Source organism: Myotis lucifugus, unplaced genomic scaffold (assembly GCF_000147115.1).
Source record: "Myotis lucifugus unplaced genomic scaffold, Myoluc2.0 scaffold_23, whole genome shotgun sequence".
Lineage (NCBI taxonomy): Eukaryota > Metazoa > Chordata > Mammalia > Chiroptera > Vespertilionidae > Myotis > Myotis lucifugus.
In genome coordinates this window covers 7863374-7881987 of record NW_005871071.1, presented here as the reverse complement: position 1 = coordinate 7881987, position 18614 = coordinate 7863374, and the positions used below count along the sequence as shown (strand labels likewise).

The window sequence follows — 18614 nt, the reverse complement described above, 5'->3', positions numbered from 1 at the left end:
AGTACCCTAGGAAGTATGCAGCATGCCTCCCAGAATTTTTCACATGTTATGTAGCATTCATTGCATGGAGATACCATAATTTATCTATTCACCATTGATGGGCACTTAGATCATTTGCAGTTTTTGGCTATCCTATATAATAAAAGGCTAATATGCAAATTATCCCCACAGGCGAGAGTTTGATCTACCGGGAGTTTGACCAACAGGGAGTTAGATGTGCACTGACCTGTGGCAGTGGCAGGGGTTGGGGCTGGCGAGCGGGTGGTGCCAGGCCAAGGAGGGTGCAAGCGGGGGCCCTGATCGCCCTGCTGTTCACCCCACAGATGGTGACCTGCGACCCACAGATCAGCCCTGATTGCCAGCCAGGCCTAGGGACCCTACCTGTGCATGAATTTCGTGCACCAGGCCTCTAGTTATGAATAATACTGTTAAGAATAATTGTTGAAGGGTATTCTTATGTGTGGACATGTGTTTCATTTTTCTTGGGTAAATACCTAGGAGTGGACTGTCTGGTTTAACTTTTCAAAAAATTTGCCTATTTTCCAAAGTGGTTGTAACATTTACATTTCCACCATCAGTGTATGAGAGTTCCAGTTGATCCACATCCTTGCTGACATGTCTTTAAATTTTAGCCACTCTCATAAATGTGTAATAGGTAGTACACTGTGGTTTTTAATTTCCCTAATGATGTTGAACATCTTTTCATATATTTTTTTGTCATCTGTATATCTTCTTTGTTTAATGGTCTGTCCAAATCATTTGTCCATTTTAAAGTAGTTTTTCATCTTCTATTATTGATCTGTAAGAGTTTCTTAATATATTGTAGATACAAGTTCTTTGCTAGATGTATGTTTTGCAAAATATTTCATCCAATCTGTGGCTTGAATTTTCATTTTCTTTACAGTGTTGTTTGAAAAATAGTTTTTAATTTTGAGGAAGTCCTAATTATTGATTTTTTTTCTTCCACAGTTTGTAGTTTTTGACTGCATTTAAGAAACCTTTGTCAAACCAAAGGTCACTAAACTTTCCACCAGTGTTTTATTCTAGAAGTTTTATAGTTTTAGTTCTTATATTTAGGCCTATGATTCATTTTGAGTTAACTTTTGTATGTGGCATGAGATAAAGGCTGAGGTTTTTTGTGTTTGCATGTGGCTGTCCAATTGTTTTCCATTTGTTGGAAAGATTATTTTTTCCATTGAATTATCTTGACATTTTTGTTGAAAAGCAATTGGTAAGATATGTAGGGATCTATATCTGGATTCTGTTCTGTTCTATTGATGTATTTGTCCATCTTTATGTCAATACCACAGTATCTGAAAATTGTAGCTTTATAAGAAGCCCTGAACTCAGGTAGTGTAAATCTTCTAATATTGTCTTTCTAAAATTTGTTTTTGCTATACTAGATCTTTTGCATTTTCTCATTAATTTTAGAATCAGCTATTCAATTCCTATGAAAAAGCATGCTTGGATTTTTATTGGGTTTGTACTGAATGTATAAATCAATTTGGAAAGCATTGACATCTTAACAGTATTTACTCTTTTAATTCATGGACACAGTATATCTCTCCATTTATGTAGGTTTTCATTTTCACTCAGAAGTATTTTGTTGTTTTGAAGGTACATGCTTTGTTAAATTTTTCTTTAAGTATTTATTTATTTATTTTAATCCTCACCCGAGGATATTTTTCCATTGATTTTTAGAGAGAGTAGAAGAGAGGGAAAGACAGAGAGAAACATCGATGTGAGAGAAACACATCGATTGGTTGCCTCCTGCACACACTCAGACTAGGGCTTGGGCTGGGGAGGAGCCTGCAACCACAGGAGCACCGTCACAGCTGTTCCTGAGTTCTGTCTGCTCTATGCATTCCAATCTGCTACCTCAGATGTACAGAGATACGTACCCTTGACTGGAATCAGACCCGGGACCCTTCGGTCTGCAGGCCAATGTTCTATCCACTGAGCCAAACCGCTAGGGCTGAGTATTTACTTTTTTGATAATATTGTTCTTGTAAATGGTCCAACCTAGTTCCTGACACAAATAGGGTGGACACTGGGCAAATGTTTGTTGGAAGAACAGGTGAATGAATGAATAAAATGTGTAAGTGGAAAGTGAGTCATGGCTGCTCATTTCGAAGACTTTTTTCTTAGCATTCTACAACATGGGTATAAGAATGGAGAAAGCAGATGGGTGAGGAATGCAGCAAAAAACATTGGTGGGAAAATGAGTGCTTGTTTTTGAACCTTAGAAAAAGGCTGGACAGAAAAATAAGACAGGGACAGAAGATGATACTCAAAGCAAATGGCATCCAAAAGAAAGCAGGTGTAGCCATACTTGGGAAAAATAGACCTCAAGCCAAAAGAGGTAACAAGAAGGCAAAGATGGACATTATGTAACGATAAGGAGGGCATCAAGGAGACATAACATTTATTAATATACTAGAGGCCCGGTGCACAAAAATTTGTGCACTTGGCGGGGAGTCCCTCAGCCCGGCCTGTGCCCTCTTGCAGTCTGGGACCCCTCAGGGGATGTCCACCTGCTGGCTTAGGCCTGCTCCCCAGGGGATCGGGCCTAAGCTGGCAGTCAGACATCCCTCTTGCAGTCTGGGACCCCTCAGGGGTTGACCACCTTCTGGCTTAGGCCTGCTCCCTGGGGGATTGGGCCTAAGCTGGCAATCAGACATCCTCTGGCAGCCGGCAGCCTCGGGGGATGTCCACTTGCCAGCGGGGAGCAGGCCTAAGCTGCAGTCGGACATCCTTAGCGCTGCTGAGGAGGCGGGAGAGGCTCCTCCCATCACCACTGTGCTGGCAGCCTGGCTTGTGGCTGAGCAGAGCTCCCCCTGTGGGAGCGCACTGACCACCAGGGGGCAGCTCCTGCATTGAGCGTCTGCCCCCTGGTGGTCAGTGTGTGTCATAGTGACCAGTCATTCCCAATCGTTATGCTGTTAGGGTCAATTTGCATATTACCCTTTTATTATATAGGATAGAGGCCTGGTGCATGGGTGGGGGCCAGCTGGTTTGACCTGAAGGGTGTCCTGGATCAGGGTGAGTGTCCCGCTGGGGTGCCTGGCCAGCCTGGGTGAGGGGCTGAGGGCCGTTTTCAGGCTGTCCACACCCCCTTCAGGGTGAGGGTCCCCACTGGGGTGCCTGGCCAGCCTGGGTGAGGGGCTGATGGCTGTTTTCAGGCTGGCCATGGACCCCAGCCACCCAAGCTCCCAGTGGAGGCTGGCTGGAAGCACGTATCTGGGATTTATTTATCTTCTATAATTGAAACTTTGTAGCCTTGAGCAGAACTCAGGGCCGGCAGGGCAGGCGGGAAGCTTGGCTTCCTCCATTGCCGGGGGCAACCCAAGCCCCCTGCTCACTCCAGCTCTGTGGCCGCCGCCGTCTTAGTTGGGTTAATTTGCATATTCACTCCTGATTGGCTGGTGGGTGTGGCTAGTGGGCATGGCTGGTGGGTGTAGCCACAGTGCGGTCAATTTGCATGTTTCTCTTTTATTAGATTAGATATGCACCCAACTCAGGATCACCAAAATATATAAAGCAACTATTAACAGGCTTAAAGGGAGAAATTGATAGCACTACAATAATAGTAAGAGACTTCAACACCCCATTTACACCATTGGATAGAGACTTCAGACATAAAGTCAACAAGGAGGCCCTGGTCGGGTAGCTCAGTTGGTTAGAGCATCATCTCCATATGCCAAGGTTGTGGGTTCAATCCCCAGTGAGGGCACATAGAAGAATCAACCAATGAATGCATAAATAAGTGGTGATTTGAGGCCTTTCCCCCCCAGGATGTGGTGCTATAGAACAAGTTTTTGCTATAGTAGCTGAGTTCTCCATCGCTGCTACTGTGCTCACTAGAGCTGAGCTGTCTATTTGAGAGCCAGCATTTCCCACCTCCCTCACCTCTGCCAGAGGTGTCCTAGATGTCCTCTTTATTGCTGCTTGTGCCTCTGGAGTCACTGGTGCCTTGCTGCAGGCATTGTTGCTGTAGTTGCATGGGTGTCGCTGCCAGGATCACAGGGATGGTGTGTGCCCCCATTGCTTCTGGGGTCATTTGGGTATCGGCAATACCTTGTGCAAGGATGGAAGGGGTTGGGGGGTGGCTGGGGTGCTGCCTGGTTCTCTGTTGCCTTTGACTTTTCTGTGGCCAGGAGGTCAGAGACTCCTGTGCTGCCTCGGCTGCTGCTACTGAGCTCTCCAGTGAGGCAGCACCGCTGCAGCCAAGGGCTGGAGCCAGAGTCCCAGGGGCTGATGCCATCGCCACTGCTGCTCTCCTTTTCCTCCCTTTTCCCCGACCCCCTTCCAGGCCATGGTGCGGTTGGAGTTGCAGCTTGGTTTCCATCACTGCTACTGTGCTCACTAGGGCTGTGGGCTTAGCTGCCACCCAGGAGCCAGGGGCAGGAGCACCATCCCTGCTGTTCCTGAGTTCTGCCTGCCCTATGCATTCCAATCTGCCACCTCAGATGTGCAGTGTGTGGATCTCTCAGACATCTAATGCCTTGAGCAGAGGAATCTTTCCTGAGTTATTCATGTCCCACTAGTTATAGACTGAAGAGGAGAGACAAAGGGAGCATCTCACTTACCATGATGCTGACATCATTCTTCCCAATATATTTTTACTTCTGTGGGTGACCATAAAGCTTGTGATCTGGAGTCTGTGTGTTTTAAACCTCTCTGAGCCTCCAGAATGCCTCCTCTCTCCAACCCATGATGCTGACTATAGAAATGATGCCCTCTGGGCTTCTATCCCACCCCATGATACACACCATCACATGATAGTGGTATATGATCATGCCTTGTGTTCATTGACTAGGTTACCAATATTTAAAAGATAAGCTCTTTCCTTTTTCCTTTGTTTTCTTCGAATACCTTGCACACTTAAGTGGTCATTAAATATTTTCCTTAGGAGATGATGTATTCATGTTATTGAGTAAAGAAAATGTATGCAAGGTATGTACTACAGTGACTGGCACATAATAGGTATTTAGTAAATTATGTGAAGAGTACTCAGTCAGTATGGGGAATATTGCTTATTTTCTCACTTTTAAATTGATCCCTACCCCCTCTCCCATTTCACATATTTTGTCCTTTGGCTGATTTAGAAGCCTATTAATTTTTCATTTTGAAATAATTTTTGACTTACAAAGAAGTCACCAAAGTAATACCAAGAACTCCTACACGTTAACGGATATGTCCTCATGCATTATATCAAGGAGGCATACAATGTCCTTCACTGGTGATGGTTAGGTGATACCTGCCAGATTTCTTTACTATAAAGTTACAGTTTTTTTCCTTGAAATAATATCTGGTGGGGAAATACCTGGAGTGTATATAAGTATCTTTTTTCTCATCAATTTTTTACTCAGTAACTTTAGCATCCATTGATTCTTTCCTGAAACAGTTATCATGGAGTTTGCCAAATGGTAATTTTTAAAAATTTCCATCATTTTTCTACACCTAATTAGTTGGTGTTTGACTCTAAGGAAGTGCTTTCCCTTCTCCTTCATGTAGCTATTCATTTGTTAATTTATACCAGTGTAGATTTATGGCATTTTATTTTATTTGAGTTATGATCATCAGAATCATCATTTGTTTTATTTATTAAATTTTCCCCTTAAACTGTGCATATGGTAAAATTCTATGGGTGGCAGAGAGTGTGAGGAAAGAAGGCTTTGAGCACTTCCATTCCAGTTATCAATACGCCAAACAGCAGGGCCAAAGGATAAGGTATACACTAGCATAACGAGGACCATCGTGAAATATTGTTCCTCTCTGTTTCAGGAAATAAGAAGGGTCAGTTGGAAGTAGTTTAGTTATTAAGGTCACTATAACTTCTCTTAACTTCTAACGGCTGGAGATGTTTGTTGTTTTGGGGTAGGTGGTGAAGTGCATATATTGAAAATAAATGGAAGATGAGATTTCAGTGTCACTGCCTGGGCACAAGATGGCAGCAGTCAGCCGTTGATTTTGCAGCACAAGACTTGGCCTGACAGTTAAGGTGTCTTGTTTTTGCAGGGACTTCAGTACTGGCACTAACAACATTCAGATTGACAAAACCAAGCCTCTGTGGCACAACTATTTCCTATGTGGATTTAAAGGAATTCAGGTAAATTGGTTTGTAAGGCACCTACTAACATTTGAGACTGTGATGTCTATTGTATCAAGATTTATTTTATTTACTCTATCATGTTTGTCTCCTTTTAATACTAACTGATCTTTCTGTTCTATTTTGCTAATTTATGTATTTCAGGGGACGGGGTAGATATGACTTTTTCTGAGTGGTGTTCATAGGGGCAGTAGTGGCTGTTCACAAGTCAGGTACATCTGACATCTTTCTGGTTTTTAAATTTCCCCTCTAAATTTTCTTTTGAAGGATACATTCTAGTAATATTATTCACATTTTGTTCCAGCTGCATTAATTTAACCTCTTAAGTCTCAGATCTGTTATCTATAAAATGATGTCACTGCTATCTATCTCAACAGGGTGGTTGCAAGGATTACACCAGCGGTTCTCAACCTGTGGATCACGACCCCTTTGGCGGTCGAACGACCCTTTCACAGGGGTCGCCTAAGACCATCCTGCATATCAGATATTTACATTACGATTCATAACAGTAGCAACATTACAGTTATGAAGTAGCAACAAAAATAATTTTATGGTTGGGTCACAACATGAGGAACTGTATTTAAAGGGCCAGAAGGTTGAGAACCACTGGATTACGCAATGCTTGATGTGTAGTAGACATTCAATAAATGGTAACTAATATTATTATCAGGTGGGCTTACAAAAAATGTAGTGAAATTTATTGGCTCAGTGGATAGAGCATCAGCCTGCGGACTGAAAGGTCCTGGGTTCGATTCCAGTCCAGGGCACATGCCTGGGTTGCAGGCTCAATCCCCAGTGGGGGGTGTGCAGGAGGCAGAGCCGATCAATGATTCTCTCATCATTGATGTTTCTATCTCTCTCTTCTCCTCCCTTCCTCTCTGATTAAAAAAATAATAAAAATTTAAAAAAGAATAAGTATTTTCCTAGAAACTTTGAATAATTACTTTGAACATCTCTAATGTCATGTACAAGAACGAGAAAATAAAATATTTCCTTTCTCCTAATTAAAAAAGTGTAAAGGACAAAAAGAAAATTGATTTGCTAAATCAATTTAATTTGTTATTAAAATCCATGTTTTAGAGAGCTTGTGTTCCTTACTGTCTGGCAGTCTGATCTGAAACTTTGTCATGAGTGGCCTAATGCTCAGTGGCCTATCTGTTAGAGAAATATGTCGCATTTATTTCTTATGTGTAGTCTTTAATTATGGAGGTTCTGGTCCTTTGTTCCTTCCTTCCTTCCTTCCTTCCTTCCTTCCTTCCTTCCTTCCTTCCCCCAGATACATGGTAAAAATTTATGGGAAAAGTTATTGGAAGGTTTTAAATCTTCAAATGATTTGACTTGTCATATGTGTTATTGGGAATTACAGTATTTGGAAGCTTTTACCTGGCAAATGCAATTTGATCTTCCTTATAGCAGCATGCCTTTTGTAGCATATGGGTAAGGTAACCTAAATAATGCATGTTGTTTTGTGTTGCTTTTGAGAATTCCAGGTCCTAAAGCCATCCCTTTTGGTTTAATAACTTATGTGCAAAAGCAGGTTTGTGCAATGAATTTTTGACAGAAAAGTAATTTCAAGTTAGCCTGTTCAGAGACCTTCCAATTCAAATACTAGAAAGGTCCAGAGGATAATCTGTTTATATTAAATCGAACATGTTATCCTTTTGGGACAGAGCTATTACAGAATTTGGCAAAAGCCATTTGCATTTCTGAATCTGTTATAAGTTTTAATTTAAACATTGCATGATAAGTTTGTAAGTATGATTCACATTCATGACACCTTGTGAATCAGTTTATGGTTAAATATATAGCATTCAACAAGGATTTTTTAAAAAACAAGCTGTCTTGATGTTCTGTATAAAAGGGCATTGGCAGCAGCAGTGTTTCAGTTTATAATCTGTATTTCTGGAAAGGAAATTTTTAGATGACTTGAAATCAAGAAGAGAAGTATACATCCAACTGAATCTCTTCTTTTGTGGTGCATGAATTTTGCCGGTTTAGGAAAAAAAGGACAAAAAATCAAACCAGTCTTCTTTTTTTTTTGGTAGAGTTTTGTTGTTACTTTGGTTATTCTAACAGTTTATTGAAATTTCTCCATAGAATAATATGTATGATGAAATGCATACTTACGTAATATGATAGTATTTTGTACTTTGGTCTTGAGCCATTTGAGTAATTTGCAAACAGTGGTACTTTTCTTGATGAGGAAGTGGCCTTGAATTTATTTATTTACTTTTAAAAAATATTTTTATTGATTTCAGAGAGGAAGGGAGAGGGAGAGAGAGATAGAAACATCAATGATGAGAGAGAATCACTGATCGACTTACTCCTGCATGCCCCACACTGGGGGTCAAGCTCACAACCTGGGCATGTGCCCCGACCGGGAATTGAACCATGACCTCCTGGTTAATAGGTCGACGCTCAACCACTGAGCAATGCTGGCTGAGCTTGAATTTATTTTTAATCTTAAACCACAAAGGTTATATGTGATAGCATCCCAAGTGTCATCCTACATATTCATCTAAGTAACCTAGAGCTTTCCATCTTCCGATCAGAGAAATAGAGTTTCCCTGCTTTGTTTAGAGTTTGTACTCTTATTTGTGGCTGAATTCTAATTTAGCTGTCTTGAAAGCTACCATATGGCTAAATTGTATCTATAAACTCTAGTAAAAATCTGGATTTCCTCATATAGCTGACTTACATTAAATCACAGTGACATGTGCAGGCTCAGATTTCTGATTGCAATGGAGACGTTCTCATCCAGAAACTGGAGACCTGGGTCCTACTCCTAGTTTCCTACCCATGATCTTGGGAAAGTCTCTTAATATTTTGGAGCCTATGTTTTCCATAGGAAAACGGAACTGAAAGTTTGGAGCCCTTTTCCTTCAGAGGCCCTTCTGAAGAAAGACACTCCATAGAAATAAGCTACTGCTTGATGTTAGAATTTTACAATCTCAGAGTGTTGGGATGTACTACATAGCGATTTAATCTATCTTGCTAATAATTGTGCATTTCATTTCTTGCTACTTGAGAAGTTTAATTATAACTGTTCAATATTTTTCCATATTTGTTCAAATCAATTAATGTCCAAGAAAGAGACAATTTAAGGCTATTTTAGGAAATGGATCAGTAGCATTTTGTTGAACAGAGTAAAAAGTAATCCTCATCTTACCATACCCTTACATAAAATGTCATAGATGCAACTGAATTGCACAAGTAGTTTCTATAAATAGCATAATAAGTCCATTGATAGACTTTTGCTCCCTGCGGAGTAAAATAACACTTTGCTACTCCTTGAATCCAACACCAAAGTGACTAATGCTGTCTTTTCTTCTATCCTTAGGAACACTTTGGTCTTAGTGACCTGGCGGGGATGAATTGCCTGGTGGATGGGACCATCCCTCCAAGTTCTGGCCTCTCCAGCTCCAGTGCGTTGGTCTGTTGTGCTGGCTTAGTGACACTCACAGTTCTGGGAATGAACCTATCCAAGGTAACCTCACAGAAACCTCTTTTTCTAAAGATATTAGTATCCGAATCTGAACATTAGAATGTCTTCCTTTGATTGGAAAACTTTGTCTTACTTAACAGACTATACATGCACGAATTGTAACTTAACAAGTCCTGCTTGTGATAAACCACTCTAAGGTAGCTGACACCTTCCAAGCAGTGAGTATATCTGTGAATAACTATATTGAAATGCTCTTAATCTACAGTGTGGAGTTTGAATGCATGGATATCTTTTAGATCACCTCATTAACAAGTTTAGAACAAGAAATTCTAGGCCTCATGGTTGGACCTGCTTATTTTCACCCGAAACTTTAAATATTTGACAAGCAGTGGGTAAAACCAGGCAATAAAGGAACTGAACAGCATATCTGTTTATGCCAGCAGGTTAGTCACTGATATAAACTTAAAAAAAATATTGCATCACAAAGAGGAAGTGCTTATTTAGAGGAAACATAAATCCTACAGGAGGTCAGAAAGCCTTAACTTTACAAGTTCACATAAATCTCCATCTTTGCAGTTCAGAGCAGGTGTGCTCAGCTTTAATTAATGCTTTGAGTTCTGGTTTCAATAAAATGTTATCATATGTTCTTTTTATTCCATATATATACACTTCCAAGTTTATAAATGGTTTGGGAACACAGATTGGGCATCAGGCAGATCAAGAGAAAAGACATCTACATGCTTAGTCTTTTTTAAGGCTATCTAAACTTCCAGTTTGAAAATTTTATATATAACAGAAAAGAGAGAAATGAAGGAGAAAGCAAAGCCTCATAGCATTTTCCTCACCTGTTATATGTAATTATACATTAATTAGCCCTTTGTAAGCAATGGCTTATTTGGAGGGAAGGATGATTTGCTGGTTATTGTTTGTTTGTTTGAGAGGAGAGAAAGCAAGGGAATGAAAGTCCATATGTAAAAACTGTCTTAATTTAAACATTATTTATTTAGTGGTTCCTTTGTGCCAGGTAATGTTAAAAGCATTGAAGATATCCTAGGTAGTTTTAACCCTCACAGTGCTTATGATCCAAAAGGGGAACAGAGACAAGTACACAGGCAACTATTATAGAGTGTGATAAATGGATAAGTGCTATGCTATGGCAGCAGATCTAACCCAGATTTAGAGAGCATAGGACAGCTAAACTGAGACAAAAGGATTTGTAGATGTTAGTCAAGAAGTACTGATAGCATGAGAACACTGATAATATCAGATAGGCATGTATCAGGTAGAGGCCACATCATGTGGAAATATATAGGGTAAGAGTGATCATGGCTTATTGGAAGAACTAAAATAAACCTAATTTAAATGAAACAGAGTAATTTGGATGACAGGGTAGAAGACTAGCTGCTTGTAAACCATGTTGAGTAATTTGGGCTTTATCCTGATAGCAGTGTAAAAAAACCATTGCAAACTTTTAGGAAGGAGGGTAACATAATCATATTTTAGAATTATAACCCTGGCTCTATTATAAAATCTAGATTTGAGGGCAACAGTATTAGCAGTAGGGAGATAATTTGGTTTAATGAAGTGGCAGTGAAAATGAGAAGAATTAACTGGTAAATTTAAGGTCCATCTCAGACAGAATCAGTAGGACTTGATTATTGATTGGGTGTGAGGACTGGGGACACAAAGAGTCAAGGATCATATTCAGGTCTCTGACTTGATGTGAATCATGGGAATAAGTAATAGAGATGGAAAACTAGGTGTAGGGGAAAGCAGAAATGTTGAGTATGAGGAATCTGTGGACATACTGATGGAGTTATTTAAAATTTAGTTACAAACAATACCTCTGAAGGGAGATCTGGACTTGAGGTGGTCCATTTGAGAGTCATTAGGATGTAATTAATTTTGAAGCCATGGGAGTAGAGGAGAATATCCAGGGAACAGTGCAGGTAGAAAGATAAGGAAGAATATGACAGATTCTGATAGGCACACACATGTGAGGGATGGCAGAGGAACAGATGTCCACTGAAGAGAGTGAGTAGTCACCAGACGGATGGGAGGAACACTAGAAAGCGAGGCAACTGCAAAAACAAGGAAGAGAATATTTCATGGAAGGAGCGGCCGTGGTGTCAGATGCTGCTGAGAGGGTGGGACAAAGATAAGAAGTAGCCAGTAGATTTAGCATGAAAGAAGTTGAATAAAACTTTGGAAAAAGCAGTTTAAAATAAGAAGAGGTTGAAGGGTCTATGAGAAGTAAAAAAGTCTGGCTATGGGAAAAGAGATAACCTGGTATCTGTGATGGCTCGAGGTCAAGGAATTAATTTCTTTTTTTAATGGAAGGATTGGTGAAACTTTTTTTGGGGGGCATTATTTTCTGGCCCTTCAATGGTGTGAATATCTAAGGGAAAAGAAGATAAAGAAAACTTGAACTTTTGGAATTAAATCTGGATGTCCCTGTGCTTTCAAAGTAAAAAAATAGCAAATATTTTGGCATAAAAACAGACACGTAGATCAATGGAATGGAATAGAGAGTCTAAAAATGAGCCCACACGTATATGATTAATTAATTTATGACAAAGAAGCCAAGAATATGCAATGAGAAAGGACAGTCTCTCCAATAAATGATGTTGGGAAAACTGGACAGCCACATGCCAAAGAATGAAACAGGACCCCTGTCTTACACCATACATAAAAAGGAACTCAAAATGAATTAACCACTTATAAGACCTGAAATGATAAAAGTCCTAGAAAAAAACATTGGTGGTAAGTTCCTTGACATGGTCTTAGTGATGATTTTTTAAAATTTGACATCAAAAGCAACAGCAACAAAACAAAAAATAAACAAATGGGGTTACATCAAATTAAAAAGCTTCTGTACAGCAAAGGAGACAAAAACCCAAACAATCCAATTAAAAAAATGGGCAGAGTATTTGAATAGATATTTTTCCAAAGGAGACATACAAGTGGTTAATAGACACATGAAAAGATGCTCATCATTACTAATCATGTGGAAAATGCAAACCAAAACCTCAGACCTGTTAAAATGGTTATTATCAAAATGATAAGAAATAACAAGTGTTGGCAAGGATGTGGAGAAAAGGGAACCATTGTGCATTGTTGGTGGGAATGTAAATTGGTGCAGGCACTATGGAAAACAGTATGCCCTATACAATTGAAGACAATAATTACTGCAACAAAAAGGTAGCCCTACTTATATATCCCATGTGGAACTTGTTAATTCATTAATACACTAAATGTCATATGTCTGAAACCTGTATAATGATGTCTAAGTCACCCAGAAAATCTGGAAGACAGAAACTATGAGTCAGAATGGAACTGAGAGAAGAGTATGGTGTGATAAAAGACCTATGAAATAGAAAAGGCTAGAGGTTTCAAGATGACAGAATGAAGACTCTTTCTTTTTCCATCACTCATTTATTCTTCTTTTCTCAAATAATCATCCCCAAACAGTAGGGAGATAAGAAAAGAAGGCACAGTTCCATCTTTGATATAATCAAAGAGACATAAATAACCCTAACCCACAAGACACAAAGATGGAAAGTAGGTGAAGGATGGTACATGACTTAGCAGACTGGAGAAAGGTCAGAGCCAAGTGCTTATGAAGGGAGGGCTTGCTCACAGCCCTCTGGAAAGGCTTAGGAATTAGAGGCACCAGTACCAGAAAAGGCAGGTGGGAATTTATTTGAAAATCTTTCTGAGGATCCATTAGACCCTCAGAGCCCACTGGTTAAGGAAGGAGACCATTTCCCTCCACCTTTGCAGGAGTCTCTGGAGAAATAACATGGGGGCTCTAAGTTTAAACAAAGGTAGGAGGAGAACAGAATTGAAAATCAGGGGATTATAGGATGTTCTGCATCTCAACAGTGACATTCATTCCCAACTCCCTTCCTCTGGTCAGCTCTGGACACTGGCCGCCTTACCAACCCACCAGGAATACTGGACGATCCTTCTGAGAGGAAACAGCCATCCTGGAGACAAAATGACATTTGGTGACCTCCTCCCACAAAAACTCTCCTGCTACTCTAAGACCCTGTTAGAAGCCCATTTGCAAAGTTTCTAATCAGCTTTTTAGTGACTCACTATTAAATATGATAGAACATTAAGAGATAATTATACTTTGGAAGAAAGCCTCCAACATGAAGCAAACAAACAGAGAAAACAGGGACAATGCTGAAAGCTGAAGAACGCTTCAAAGAAGCCTCGATGTCCTCAGAGATAAAAGAGAATGTTCTAGAAAGAATAGAATGTTATTTTAAAAAGATGAACAAACAATAAGAAAGCACTTTTGGGCATTAAAAATATGATAGCTAAAACAACATGTTCTGTAAAAGGATTGCAAGAACTCTCTGTTGAAATAGGAAATAAAAAGAGCTGGCCATAAGAGAAAGATAGGAAAATTTATAAATCAATTCCAGAAATTTGATATCTGACTAGTAAGGTGGAATAGAGAAAACTATCACTAGAAAATAATTAAAAAAAATATTTCTCCAAAATCAACAAATGACAAGTCCTGGCGAGGATGTGGAGAAAAAGGAACCCTCCTGCACTGCTGGTGGGAATGCAGACTGGTGTAGCCACTGTGGAAAACAGTATGGAGTTCCCTCAAAAAGTTAAAAATGGAACTCCCATTTGACCCAGTAATCCCACTTCTAGAACTATATCCCAAGAAACCAGAAACATAGGGATATATGCACCCCTATGTTCATAGCAGCACAATTCACCATAGCTAAGATTTGGAAACAGCCTAAGTGCCCATCAGCAGATGAGTGGATTAAAAAACTGTGGTACATCTACAAATGGAATACTATGCTGCTATAAAAAAGAAGGAACTTTTACCATTTGCAACAGCATGGATGGAACTGGAGAGCATTATGCTAAGCAAAATAAGCCAGTCAGGGAAAGATAAATATCACATGATCTCACTCATATGTGGAATATAATGATCAACATAAACTGATGAACAAAAATAAATCCAGAGACAAAGTAGCATTGAACAGATGGTCCAACCTCAGAGAGAAGGCAGGGGGAGGTTAAAGATCAACCAAAGGACTTGTATGCATGCATATTGGCATAACCAAGGACACAGACACTGGGGCAGTGGGGGCTTGCCCTCGGGGTGGGAGTGGTGGTGGGGGGGGTGTCAATCAGGGAAAAAGGAGACATATGTAAAACTTTAAACAACAACAAATATTTCTAAGTAAAAACATGAATTCTCATATTGAAAGATTTTCACTAGATGCTCAGCATAATAAATGAAAAAAAAATCCCCAAATGATACCTCAATAAAAAATTTTTTAAAAAAATATATTTTATTGATTTTTTACAGAGAGGAAGGGAGAGAGATAGAGAGTTAGAAACATCGATGAGAGAGAAACATCGATCAGCTGCCTCTTGCACATCTCCTACTGGGGATGTGCCCGCAACCCAGGTACATGCCCTTGACCGGAATCGAACCTGGGACCTTTCAGTCTGCAGGCCGACGCTCTATCCACTGAGCCAAACCGGTTTCGGCTCAATAAAAAAATTTTAAAAAGAAACACACACACACACACACACACACCAAACCAAAGTATACCATCTGGGAATTTTGAAACTTGAATGTTAATAGAACTCACATTAAAGCTGACTGAGAGAGCAAGAGAAAAGAAGGGAAACGTAACAATCAAAGGATCAGGAATGAAAATTAACTTATCAAAAACAACTTTAGAAGACGCAAGGCAACAGAGTAATATCTTCAAAATATGAATTTAGCTTATAATAAGTGAATTGATAAAGTATAAGGATGGAATAAAATATTTTCAAACTTGCAAAGTCTAAAAGTCTACAGGATGTAATCCATGCAAAAACTGGGGAGTAAACCAAGAAAGAAGATGACATGGGAACTGGGAAATGGGGAATCCGATGTAGGAGAGAGAAACTGGGTAGTTTTTGAACATTAGTGAAGGGAAATCCCAACATAACTTATACCCATGACATCTAGCAGTTAGAAAACTCTCAGTACAGATTAGAACCAGAAGAGGGAGGGAACAAGTGAAATTGATAAATCTTATCAGGAAAAACACACTGATAAATCTGATCTGTTTGACCAGGTGGAAAAATGGATTGAGAGTGATATTACAGAGTTGTCTTAGGGTCTGGGAAGGCTTCTGGACATACACATAAAACAAATTAAATGAAGAAATTAGGAAGTTATTAAATATAGGAAAAAGAAAAAATATTCCAGAAAGGAAATAAATTATTTTTCATTATTTGGCTCATAAGCAAACAGTATCTTAATAATGAATGCATTGAATATGGATTTAACCAAAATTTTGGCATAAATTTGTTGAGGAAAGATTGGGGGTAAGGGAAGTTGGTGTAAGTGAGCTAGAATCCTCATTTACCATAATAGGAAGGTGGTAGATAAACTTTAAAATGGAATAATCAGGAGGTAGCGCGTAACTGGGACTTAATCACTTAAAGCCAGAGCCAAGTGTTGACAGTGACTCTGGGCACAGCACTGGGGGTGGGGATGAGAGGGTGAGACTAGGGACTGCTTTTGTTTTATAATCCTTTTAGCTTGTTGGATCTCTTAGATTACGTGCATAAATTCCTTCAGTGAAAGTAAAAATTAATTGAAAATAAAGAGAAGGATAGAGGGAAGTGGTTAATGGAATGAAAGGTAAGAGGGGCAAGGGATGACCCAAATTAGTGTAGTTGGGGGAGCTGGAAGATGAAGAAGGGAGAAGGGATTCAATGAGTCAAAGTTAGAGATTGAGAACAGATGAGCTGCTGGACTGTGACCAGATCAGAAAGGCCTAGGGAGAGGCTTGTTGATGGGTTTTGGGTGAAAGAATCCAAGAAAATGCAGGCATCTTCCAGTTAATGGCAGCAGTCCATTCCAAAAACCAGCCGTCTGCACAGGCGGGGCCTATTATTATTTTAAGTAGGAGAAATTATAATGCATTACTCAACTCCACTAACTAATTTTCTACAATGTTACAAAAACACAGTAAAAATTCCTCTATATAAGTAACTCGGAAATACAATGAAAAAGACTTAAAACAGCCTTCTTGAACATCAAACAATTAATATGGTGGTTAACAAGAAGTTACTTTACATAGTAATACTCTGTATGTCTTCTCTGTCAACACCTGGTGTTCCAGTATTTTGCATACTATTTTGCTAACAGTGTTGTATTTAGGGATTGGTATGTAACTATATATTTTTTCTTACATAAACACCTTACGTTGAGAGATACATACAATCTATGAAGTCTGAGTATCAAAACCCAGGAGGTGCTCTATCTGGAAAACATTAGTTGGTGAGACATTCTGTAAGGTATACCTGCACTTTGTCAGCTCAGGATTCAGGTTGCTCTACACTTGTGCCCAGTTTCTTTGTGTTCTTAGGGTTGTCCTTGGAGACCAAGTTCCTCTTAAGGATCTTAGATTAGAGACAGCTGCCTTGCTTGGGAGATAGTTTACAACTCCAAAGGCAAGCCCTAGATTAGTGATTCTCAACCTTGGCTGCACATTAGAATCACCTGGGAATCTTTTTAAAATTTTTATTTCTGGGCCTCATCCTCCGGAAATTCTGTTTCTTTGTTATGGGGTGGGGCCACAACATTAGTAACAAAGGAACAGAATTTCCGGAGGATGAGGACCAGAAATTAGGATTTTAAAAAGATTCCCAGGTGATTCTAATGTGCAGCCAAGGTTGAGAACCACTGCCCTAGATAATAAAGTGTGTTCGGTTGACTTCTCCCTACAAAATCTTTTCTCTGCTGGGGTGGGCTGAAGTGTTGATTTTGAATTCATGAGATGAGGGACTGAGCAAGTGATGGTCAGAAGATCCACTTTGGAGAATTGGGGGGTACAGTAGAAGAATGTACAGCTGAGTTGTATCCCTCATATTGAAGTGTAAGGAGGAAAAAATCCCTTATTACCTTAGTTGATGAAGGCTGAAATGACCAGCAGGGAGCAGTGGAGTAGGATAGTATTGTATGTGTGGGTATCTTTGGCATTTTTTCATAAATATAATTCTTGTGCCCAGGCCAGGTGGCTTGGTTGGTTGGATCATTGTTATATACACCAGAAATGAAAAGATTGTAGGTTTGATACCTGGTCTGAGTGCATGCAGGAGGCAGCCCATCAGTGTTTCTTTCTCACTTCTCTCTCTCTCTCTCTCTCTCTCTCTCTCTCCAATGAAACTTATCCTGGGGTGAGGATAAAAAACAAAATAAGTGCCTACCTGGCGTGGCTCAGTGGTTGAGTGGTAACCTGTGAACCAGGAGGTCACGGTTTGATTCCTGGTCAGGGCACATGCCCGGGTTACGGGTTTGATCCCCAGTGTAGGGTGTGCAGGAGGCAGCCGATCAATGATTCAATCTCATCATTAATTTTTCTATCTCTCTCTCCCTCTCCCTTCCTCTCTGAAATAAATAAAAATATATTAAAAAAAGAAAAAAAGAGTAATTCTTGTGACTCCGAGTAACCCAGAATATGGATTGGGCATAAAACTTTTCCTTGAGGGTTGCAGTCCACTGAGAAGCTGGGGAAGCTCAGAATTAGGTATAAAGAATACTGTTCATTATTCAGAAGCCTGGCCTAACAGGAATAACACTGGATTTGTGTCCCAGAGAAGATGCTTTTCAGCTACAGTATAAATTTCCTAAGTCTTGGAAGCAGCTATTCACGGACATTTACTGGAAACCTTCTATGAGCCAGGCATTGTAGCAGGTAGCGAGGATACAGCTGAGAATAAATTGGTGAAGACCCTGCTTTCATGGAACTTACATGCTGGTGCTTGTAGTGATCATGAATAGCTATCCAAATAATTATATAGTATAATATCAGCTAGGGCTATGAGGAAAAGTAGGCTGTAGTAAGGGGAGCTGCTATTTTAGTTAGGAGTTAGGAAATCCTCTCTAAAGAGGAGGCATTTGAACAGAGACCTGAGGGAGTGAGCAGAGAAGGGAGGCAGAAGGAACAGTCAGTGCACCCCGCCACTAGGGGCAGGGGTTCTCAACCTGTGGGTCGCGACCCCTTTGGCGGT

General features: G+C 39.9%; 1 protein-coding gene across 3 annotated transcripts in view; it reads left to right on the top strand.

Moving 5' to 3' along the window:
- Positions 1-18614, top strand: part of GALK2 (galactokinase 2) — a 138930-nt gene that overhangs the window by 29160 nt on the left and 91156 nt on the right. For 2 of the 3 annotated variants that reach the window (XM_006085986.3, XM_006085985.3), the window contains exons 4-5: positions 6022-6112; positions 9453-9599. In XM_006085986.3, the coding sequence (XP_006086048.1) occupies positions 6022-6112; positions 9453-9599 (238 nt within the window). The remainder of the gene's footprint in view (positions 1-6021; positions 6113-9452; positions 9600-18614) is intronic. The other variant, XM_023751675.1, reaches the window with a different exon arrangement.